At 37.3% G+C, this 10676-nt stretch overlaps 1 protein-coding gene and 1 pseudogene across 1 annotated transcript in view; both read left to right on the top strand.

Annotated features, from left to right (window-relative positions):
- Positions 1-8187, top strand: part of LOC113069733 (WD repeat and FYVE domain-containing protein 3-like) — a 57992-nt gene extending 49805 nt beyond the window's left edge. The window contains exons 39-47 of the mRNA XM_026242848.1: positions 3403-3512; positions 3673-3855; positions 4072-4229; positions 4841-4918; positions 5081-5308; positions 5641-5691; positions 7236-7404; positions 7647-7807; positions 8101-8187. Of these exons, the coding sequence (XP_026098633.1) occupies positions 3403-3512; positions 3673-3855; positions 4072-4229; positions 4841-4918; positions 5081-5308; positions 5641-5691; positions 7236-7404; positions 7647-7807; positions 8101-8187 (1225 nt within the window). The remainder of the gene's footprint in view (positions 1-3402; positions 3513-3672; positions 3856-4071; positions 4230-4840; positions 4919-5080; positions 5309-5640; positions 5692-7235; positions 7405-7646; positions 7808-8100) is intronic.
- Positions 8188-8720: 533 nt separating this feature from the next.
- On the top strand, positions 8721-10636 carry LOC113069734 (WD repeat and FYVE domain-containing protein 3-like; annotated as a pseudogene).
- Positions 10637-10676: the final 40 nt, after the last annotated feature.

Consider the following 10676-nt stretch of genomic DNA (forward strand, 5'->3'; position numbering starts at 1 on the left):
TGGTTTTAGGCAGAGCCATATAGAGAGAGAGTTGCGACAACGGAAGTTCGAAATGTTTGGTTGTCACGTGATTCGTGTAGACCTCAAATAGTTCCAGGAAGTGCGTTGGCGGCCATTCAAACTGATAAGAGTAGAGTGACAGAACTGCGATTTCTGGTAATAAGGAGTCAATAAATGCATTTATTTTATATGTTTATACAACACACTGACATATGTATGTAGCATGAGTATGTAGTTACAGCGATGTTGTTTTTAAAATATCAAATCGGGTAATATTTGAGGATTAGTGTTCAATTACCGTTATTTTAAAAACGTATTTCAGGCTAACGTTAAGTTTTATAAACACGGGTTGCTGTTGCCTTTTTACGTTACATATTGTCCATTTTTTCACTGATCTAATGTTAACTCATGTCATATTGATGACTTTCAGGTAGTACAGAGACAGGCTGGTGACAGGTGATTTTCAGCTCGCACCGCACTATGGGTCAATTAACTGTTAGCAGCAGTAATTAGCATGTTAAATAAATGTAAAATGAAGCTTACTGTTTATAATTCTTACAATTACATATAGTAATATAAATATGTATTATAAATAATATACCTATTATATCTAGTATAATTCTTACAATACTTATTCATGTACACAATATATTCAGGTTTAAAACAACTTAAGCATACTCGTATATAAACATGTACACTGCCATTCAAAAGTAATGATGCTGAAAATTCAGGTTGGCATCACAGGAGTAGATTCCATTTTAAAATAGAAAACAGTTATTTTAAATTGTAATTATACAATTAACTATTTACAGCAATTCATGAATACATTTCTAATAAATGTAATAGCATGACAAGCATTTTGTATGTGTCCTTTCTTTAATGTTGTCCTTGCATAGTCTCCACCGTGGTTTACTGTGCTGCATGGGGATGCTCCACTCAGTCAGAGAAAGGTGTGCGAATGTATGGCTTCCCCGCTGACATAGAGAGGAGAAAATAATGGTTGGCTCAAGTCAGCAGGAGCAATCTAAATCTAAATAAAAATTACAACAACAAAAAATTGTTAGGTAATTATACTTACATTTATTTGCACTTTTTTACATTGACAATGTTTTACTAGAAATAAGGAACAAGCAAAGCCTTGTAAAACCCAGGGAGCTGAGACTCATGGTGAGACATTGTAGGGAGTCATCAGTGTTACCTATAACTGTGCATTTAACCACCATGTGATATGTACTGTATGTGGGTAGACAAAAAAAAAGGTGTGTGTGGAAACTAAACTGAAGTCAGTATGCAGAGAAATTGCGGCAAAGCAATTTGTCATGACCAAAAAATTCAAGAGTAGGCTGAGACCAGATGCTATTCCCACAATCTTTGTACATCGTCCTGTGGTCAAAAAGAGGAGGGCCCTGCTCCACGATGCACCCCTAGACCTGTGAACATACAAGAAATGGCTACTGATTACAGCTATGATATTTCAGGTGATTCATATATAATAAGTACAAACTCATACTAGTTGAAAGAGACAAAAAAAAAAATCAAACAATGCAAAGGCAGCACTAAGAAAAATAATGAAAATTCAGCTATCAAAAAAAAAAAGGTCCCTTCAGCTCTCCTGACCTGCATCCTCACTGATGCTCCATCACAGAACACTTCAGTGGCACCACTAATCCTCCACCCACCAGCACCCACAGAATGTTACAGTATGTTACTTTTATACACTAACAAGTTTTAGTATATAATACAGTATTATTATATAATATAGACAGGTAATAGTAAATGAATCACAATGACTAAAAACACTCCACCCATGTTTTTGCAAACTCAATTCACTCTAAATGTATATCAATAGGGTGCATTTTATTATTAAGGAATTTAATACGTGTAATAAGGAACAAACTTTTTAACCTAATTTTTACCACTTCCTCTCACAGCTGTATATTGAACTAACGTAATAGGCTATGTAACGTTAGCTAACCTTCCCCACCCTGCAAAAAAATGTTTATACTCCTTTTTTTCTAATTACAAACACGATGGATGAAACTGAATTATGAGAACAGATTTTACAATTATTAGGGTGTTCGTTACTAACTTTATTCAGCTCCAATCCTAGCCTAATCTGTTAGTTATCTGATAACAAACCTTAAATCTACTAATTTAATGAGTGATAATCTACTAGAAGGTTTTAATTTGCAATTTATTGTTATTAAGATGTACTGATAATATTCAATCTTATTATTTAAACGTCTTACCTGTTAAAAGTGCGTCGCGAACGGTTTGTTCTGCTGTATCTCTACGGCGCGGCATCGGTTTGCTGCTACTTCCGGGAACTATTTAGAGGCTCCACGAGCCGCCATTGCTGTAAAAAAAGCGTTCCATTGGAGTCAATGGAGTTGTCGCAACTCTCACTCTATATGGCTCTGGTTTTAGGGTACAGGGATGGATAGATTCTCTTAAGTCTTTTGAGATATATTTTCCATTTGACATGCAGACTGATTCTAAAAAAAAAAAGGTGTGAAATGAATGAATAGGTAAATACATACACATTTAGATAGATGGGTAGATAGACATATGTGGAAATCAAAAATTCAGTTTTGATATATTTAAAGTAGTAAATTTACAAAATATCTTCATGGAACATGATCTTTACTTAATGGCATAGAAGAAATGATTTTTGGCATAGAAGAAATATCTATAATTTTGACCCAGACAATGTGTTGTTGGTTATTGCTATAAATATACCTGTGCTAATTATGACTGGTTCTATGGTCCAGGGTCACATTTATGAGGTGTGAAATACATTTACATGGATAGTTATTTTTGCGCTCTGAAATAAGTACATTTAGATGGATGCATAGACTACTGTATATGCACAGTAAAAAATAAAATAAAATAAAAACATACATTTAGATGGAAAGATAGATGGGAATGGGTTTATGCAGTGAAAAATGAATAATTCCTGTTCACAGTCTTAGGATTGTTTGTGATTGTGCGCTTCTGCTGTTCTGAGTCACTGTGAGAGACATGAGGAGGAGGTTTATGTTGTCATGGCTCTGTATCCAGGCTGACTCAGAAGTTTGGCTTCAGAGAGACTGAGAAATGAGAGCGGCTCAGAGACCGTGAGCAGAATCACATTAGTGTGTAGTGCTGCTTCTCTGAGTCTCTGCGCTTTGCTGATACAGAAAGATCAATAACTTCAACTGATTTGATTTTCAGTGACTGATGTGCTGAAATTATAGTTCATTATTCTTGCTGTTTGTGTTCTAGCATTCAAGCTTATAATATTGACTGACTGGAGAATGTTCACATGGTGCAGCACAAATAAAGCACTGCCCAAAAATGTATGAGAATGGTGTGCTGTATCACTGTGTCACAGGTCAACGTCACTTTCATGTTCCCTTACAGTAGTGTGGAGGGGTTTGGTTTGGAGGCGGAGGCCAGAATGACCACCTGGCATGTTGCGGTTCCTTCTGAGAATGAGTCGGACAATGTCCAGAGCCAGGATGTTAGCGAAGGTTGTTCTTTTTCTCTTTTTATGACATCTTTGCAAGCAAGTGTATGGTGTATTTAAGTATACAGTTTTAATATTTAAAGTGCTTCACAAATCCTCATAAAGACCATTATTACCATCAAACTTACTCTGTCCTTTTTGGTGTGTGTGTGTGTGTTTGTCAGGTCGTCAGTTGTTGCTCAAGGCAGTGAATCGTGTGTGGACAGAGCTCATGCACAGTAAGCGGCAAATGCTGGAGGACATTTTTAAAGTGTCTCTACCAGTCAATGATCGAGGACATGTGGACATCGCCACTGCTCGACCTGCTTTAGAGGAACCTGCTGCTAAAAGCTGGCAGAACCATCTGGGTGAGGAAAACATGCAGTCACAACTTAAATTTTTACTTTATAAATACATCACATTCAGATTCTACCATAGAGTTAAATATAAGCAGCTTTGTTCTTTCACACTCTTTCCTGTATCTTTGTCACTCTGCTAATTTCTTCTTGTTAAATATTTTAGCAGTTTCCTTATACTCTCCTTTCTCTTACTGTGCTGCTGAACCTTCTCTGTTTTGCTTATAGTCCATGAGAAGAAATGCATCAGCAGGGGCGAGACCATTGCCCCAATGAATCAGTCCAAACTGTCTCGAGTCAGCAGTGGCTTTGGTCTGTCCAAACTTACTGGTTCCCGTCGCAGCAAGAAGGAAAGTGGAATGAACAAGAACAATCTTTCTGCACAGGTAACTGTCAAAATGCATCTATCTAGACCGATATCTATTTCTTAGGGTGTTCCACAGGGATCGATTCTTGGTTCGACCCCATTTTTGTTATACATGTTGCTTTTAGGGTCAATCTTTAGTCAATAAAATATAAATTATAATTTGTATGTTGATGATTTAAAACTGTACCTTTCTCTTGAGCTTGATGATTGTACATCATTTGCTAATTTTTTTTCTATGTGTTTGACTGAGGTAAAGGGATGATTGACAAATCAGTTCTTACATTAAATGAGGATAAGGCTGAGTTTATTATATTTGGGAATAGACCCCATGAGAAAGAAATGGTTGAAAGTTATAGTCTATTGTCATACAACATGCATGGAGACTTAACTAATACCAGAAAATGGGTCATATCACACCTGCTATGTCTTCATTGGTTACCTGTTAATTATAGAATCCAATAAAACCTTTTTAAAGGGAACTTAAAGGCTTTTGGCATTTGAGTGAGTCTGTTTAATGTGAGTGACTTTGTTGTACAATTTATGTTTGTGTTATGCTGTGTTAGTATCGTATGTTTGTAATGTTTATTTTTCACAGCTGATCTTATGGAATTTTATTGTGACTGTCCACAGGAGACCTTTCAGTGGATGTTCACGCACATTGCTGTGGTCCGGGACTTGGTAGCAATGCAGTACAAGGAGCATCAAGAGGTAACCCTTCAATTTCAAACATATGAAACTTTCAGAATTATAATAATTGCTGAAATGTTTTAAATTGAGGGATCACTAAATAATGTTTTCCAAGTTCTGTTCATAGTGGAATGAATTCTACGAAAATTATTTTGATGCAAATATGCATTTGTTTTCTCACAGAGACAGCAGAATGCACTGAAATATGTGATGGATGAGTGGGCAGGGATTGAATATGAGCTGCTTCGTGAGAGGGGCCTCTGGGGGCCTCCTATTGGCTCCCACCTGGACAAGTTTCAGTTGGACATGACTGAGGGACCCTGCAGAATGAGGAAGAAGATGGTTCGGAACGACATGTTTTACATCCATTATCCCTATGTGCCTGATCCTGAACCCAACACAAGCACTCAGGTTGGTGTTCCTTTTTCTTGTAATTTTTCAGTTTAAAGGATGTTAAGTATTGTATATTAACAAATTCTGGCTTACCGAAATAGATAATAAACTTAATTAATAAAACATAATTTTCTTTAACCTTATTTTACCCCATTAACTGAAACAAGTCTATTGAATTTGCCTATAGTCTCTTGAAAATCAGCATTTGTTTAGCACTAATGGTTGATAATCTTCTGTCAATTGATCTTTTGTAAACTCTCGAACTTTAATTGCCAGCATCAGCCATATGATGGCAATGACTTCACATAAGAAGCCTGAAATGCAAACACAATGCATTTTTCCCTTTTCAGAATCAATCACAGGTGCCATTAATGGGCGCAATGGTTAACATACCAGTCCAGGTACAAACTGAAGTGTGCCTAAACTACGGTCTTGCTTTCCCACTTAAACATCTGCATTGCAGCATTAAGTGTAAAATAAATGTCCCAGACCTTCTGCATTTGTCTCGTCACATGATGAGGAGGCATATGTGGATTGACACATCCACAGAATGCTTAAAACCCTGTTTGGAGATGTTTTCTCTGCTGTCATTCCTGTTGTAAATATTTCATACACAAGGAGACCTCTAGAAAAATAGGTTTAGTACAGCTCCATCCCTCCCATTTGCTAATCCCTTGTTATCCATATTATAGAATGTGAAGTGGGACAATATTCAGACAAGAATGTTGCATGCTACTGTTATAACTCACTTATTATTGGTATTCATGTTGTAGGCACCAAACAGAACTGCAAAAATAAAGACCATTCCACATACTTTACACAGCTTCCATTGTTCTGCAAACAGATACAGTAGACCCGCTCTAAACCCCCTTCATTGGTTGAGTCCAGTTGGCCGCTCAAACAAACAGACCACAGTTCTGTTTTCTGTTGCCAGTTGTTTGGAAATTATACATTTCACTTTCCTAGATGTAGATATATCTTTGTATATAGATATTTTAGTAGAAATTTTATATACAGCATGACCATGCAGGTTGTTTTTCTGTTTTCTTAAATGCTTAACATTTTCAGTGTGGGGTGAATATTAATTGTGTTTAGATATGAATTATAAACTATATGTGAGTTGCATGGGATTTTCTCAAGGAGTGATGAACACGTCTGTGCTGAGTCTAAACTGTGTTTGCATGCCTCTGACTGGTTTCCTCTTGCTGTCAATAGCTGTTTCCATCCAAAGATGCAATTGTAACTTATGCACAGACCTTGAATATTGCATAAAACCTGTAATATTGCATTAAACCTTGCGAATAAAGCACCATTTCCATCCAACGAGTCAAAGAGAACCAAAACGTCCCTTCCTGATAAACTGGCACTGAATAACTCAAAAAAAAAAAAAAAAAACTAGGAAAAGCCACTTAATATAATAATTTTCAATTTAGAGAGAGAGAGCAGAGGTAACACAATATATGTAGACATTGCTTTTAGAGGTAGATGTCTGCTGTTTGGGAACACAGTCATGTAAGACTGTAATTATACATAATACTTTGATGATAGACTTTCCAGAACATTCAAAACAAAATATAGAAGTTGTGAGCGAGATCGGTTGCTGGTTAGTCAAGTTATCCAGTCTCATAGTCACATGACTTTTCAGTGCGCATTGTGGAATTTATTCAGTAAATGTATTACCATCACAGTTTATGCAAATGTTTTCTTATTGGATAAAAAGTTGGTCCTACTCAGTGCATTTTTTATGCACATTTTTAGAATTTATGCGCACCATGGCGTTTCCATGCAGCATTTATTTTATGCGATAATCCAAAATGTGCATAAATATAAGTGGATGGAAACATAGCTATTGACTTCCAAGATTGTATTCTTAATAAAGTCATTTTCATCATGACTAATATAAAGAAGAGTTAACGAGGACTTAATTAAACTTCAATCCTTCCAGAAACCGGCGCGTTACAGACGAGCGATAAGCTATGACAGTAAGGAGTATTACATGCGGCTGCTGTCAGGGAACCCGGGGATGTATCAGCACTCCATAGAGCAGAACACAGAGGGAGAGACCACACAGCAGGAGCCTGAACATGGAGAGGACACCATCGCAAGGGTCAAAGGTCATTTTAACAATAAATGTTCTGCATTACTTGATACAGTGAAACTACTAAAACTACTACTACTATTATTAAAACAGTGATTTTTTTCTCTCCCTTTTTCAAAAATGAACTACTAGTAACTAGAAATGAACTTTAGACTAGAAAGGGACAAAACTGGCTTCTGAATGATCTCACTCTTTATCGGTTTTAATTAATAAACATGTGATTATGGATTTAACTCAGTGTGCCGTGTTGTGTTTTAGGTCTGGTTAAGGCCCCTTTAAAGCGGTCCCGCTCTACAGCGGATGGAGCTGATGAGGACAGTCAAGACCAGCTGCAGGAGTTGCTGGAGTCAGGAGCTATGGACGAGGAGCAGAAAACTGACAACACCACGCTGCTCCGCCTGCTGGAGGAGGGAGAGAAGGTCTGCAGCACACCACAGCCACATCCTCATCACACTGTTTAACAACTGCAGCTGCTTTTACTGCCAGCCACTGTTGTCAACGCAAACAATCAGGCTTTGGAAACTTGGGTGAAAGCTTTCTAATCTGAAGCTTTATATTGATCACTACTGTTCTAAAAGCACATTATCCTCGATCAGTATGAGGGAATATTAGTCATATCTGTCTGGTTGGATGATTAGGTTTATTTTGCTTTTTGAATTTGAACTAACTGATATAAAACGTACTGAGAATGTTGCTGTGTGTGTTGGGATAGATCCAGCACATGTACCGCTGTGCTCGAGTTCAAGGTCTGGACACCAGTGAAGGGCTGCTCCTTTTGGGAAAGAACATTTCTATGTGATTTGACGGCTTCACCATGACAGTCACCCAGAGAGATTAGAGACATCGAGACACTCCCTGCAAGTAAGAATTTATATTCTGGATTCTGCCTTCAAAAAAAATTTTGAAAGACTTATTTCTAGCAGAATCATCTGGTATCTGTCTTTCTCTCTGCCTTTTGTTCTGTCATTCTATTGTTCTCCATCTATTATCGGTCATACATTCTATCTACCATTTAGCTATTCTATATATCTTTCTACCATTTGTTTTGATCTATCTGTCATTCTTTTGTTCAATCTATAATTCATTCTATTATTCTTTTCTTATCTTATAATTGTGACACATCTTTTAACTTAAAAAAAAAAAAAAAAAAATATATAATTATATATATATATATATATAATATATATATAAGAAACTGTTCAGAAACTGAAACTGAAACTGAAAATTCATTGTGCTATAATATATTGATGATTAATTGGCTTTATAATGCAAGTCATTTTGCTGAGACCCCCCTGGTTGAGAACTGTTTTAGTGGTTGCACTGGGTCTATACGCTGCTTGTTTTTGTGACATTTGCAGTATGCATGAGCCTATCATCCCCCGAGGGGCCCGGCAGAGCAAGAGCCAGCTGAAAAGAACCTGTAGCATCTTCGCTTATGAAGACATCAGAGAGGTGCACAAACGTCGCTACTTGCTTCAGGTATGCAAACAAACCGCTTGGCTCGATTCTTTGATGGACCCAGATAACACACTGGGCAGCTTTCATGTTAATGGCAATATTGAAGTTATGCTTTGTTGTCTTCATCACAGCCCATGGCAGTAGAAGTGTTTTCCGGAGATGGAAGAAATTATTTGTTGGCTTTCCAAAAAGGAGTCCGGAACAAAGTGTATCAAAGGTATTGTAAACCCTGATGCCTTTTAAGGCTGCATCCCACTCACTGGCACAAAACAGCTCTGTTTTGCTTGTGGATGTCACACTTTCTGACAGTTTTAGATGAAATCTTGTTCTCTTCTGTTAAATGTTGTCACACTCTGCAATTAAGAATTGAAAAGGGTGACAATCTAAATCAATTCCTCAGACATTTTCTCAGATACTGCCATGCACTGCAGCTCCCCATTTAGGCAGCAAGTCATAGTGAAATTTGACTATATTAGAACAGGAGTACCACACATTCATACACAGACTTTATGAGTTTCTTTCGTTGAACACACAAGATTTTTCATAATATCATAACATAAGAAATTAACTCATACAATCATTTGAATGCATTCTTGCTTAAAAAAAAAAAGAAAAAAAAAGTTTTTTAATAGTAATTTAATTGAAGAACCTCAGAAAAATACTTGGTTACACACAGCCAAATAATGTTTTCTAGGTTCCTGGCCGTCGTTCCTTCACTAGCCGACAGCTCAGAATCTGTCTCTGGGCAACGTCCCAACCAGTGTGGAACAAGGGTATGTTACCCTCACATCACAAGATTACGAAGTGAATTTAGAGTTTATTTACCAAATGTATTCAAATAAACATGTTTCTTGGTAAATAGGTCGGGTCTTCTCAGTACACTGGTCGGCGAGAAGTCAGTGACCCAAAGATGGGAGGTGCGGTATCGTCACTTTAATGTTTTTGTCGGTTTGTTATGTTCTCTTGTTCAGTGTTGCTTATGAAAGACTCTTTTATTTACAGAGAGGTGAAATCAGTAATTTCCAGTATTTGATGCATCTCAACACACTGGCTGGCAGGTCATATAATGACCTGATGCAGTATCCCGTCTTTCCGTGGATCCTGGCCGACTTTGACTCTGAGGTACAAACTTGTTTTTGATCGTTCCTTGTAATATGTTCTAAAGCACAAAATGTTGAGAACTGCAGTGTTTCAAAAGGCAGGTCTTCAGTCAGCAGATGTCATTCTGTTTGGGGAGTTAGTAACAGTTAAGTGTCGTTTCTTTTCCAAGGTAAAAATCTTGATTTATTCCACAGGAACTGGACCTCAACAATCCAAAGACATTCCGAAACTTATCCAAACCCATGGGAGCTCAGACAGATGACAGACTGATCCAGTACAAGAAAAGATTCAAAGACTGGGAGGATCCTAGTGGTGGGTTAGAGACCCCTGTCGGTGATCTGTTAGCATGTGCGTGTTAAGCTGAGACTTTTTAAACCTGTTTTTGTTTCTTCCCAGGCGAGACTCCAGCGTATCATTATGGCACTCATTACTCCTCTGCAATGATTGTGGCCTCATATCTGGTCAGAATGGAGCCTTTCACACAAATCTTTCTCAGGCTTCAGGTTAGTCATACATGGCCTGCTCTTTTCTTCATTTGTTGTTTTCTTCTCTTCACTCAGTGTTTTGCTTGTTGTTTAAAGTTGTTCTTACCTACCACAAACCTTCATGTGGCTAGAACTGGGCAGTCTTATCATTGTTCTTTTATTCTTCAACATCCATTTTTATGCTGGTGGAAATATATTTTGCAAGTGAATGTTACTAAATAAATGATCTACAGTCAAAACCAAA

The sequence above is a fragment of the Carassius auratus genome, unplaced genomic scaffold, assembly GCF_003368295.1.
Source record: "Carassius auratus strain Wakin unplaced genomic scaffold, ASM336829v1 scaf_tig00002454, whole genome shotgun sequence".
Lineage (NCBI taxonomy): Eukaryota > Metazoa > Chordata > Actinopteri > Cypriniformes > Cyprinidae > Carassius > Carassius auratus.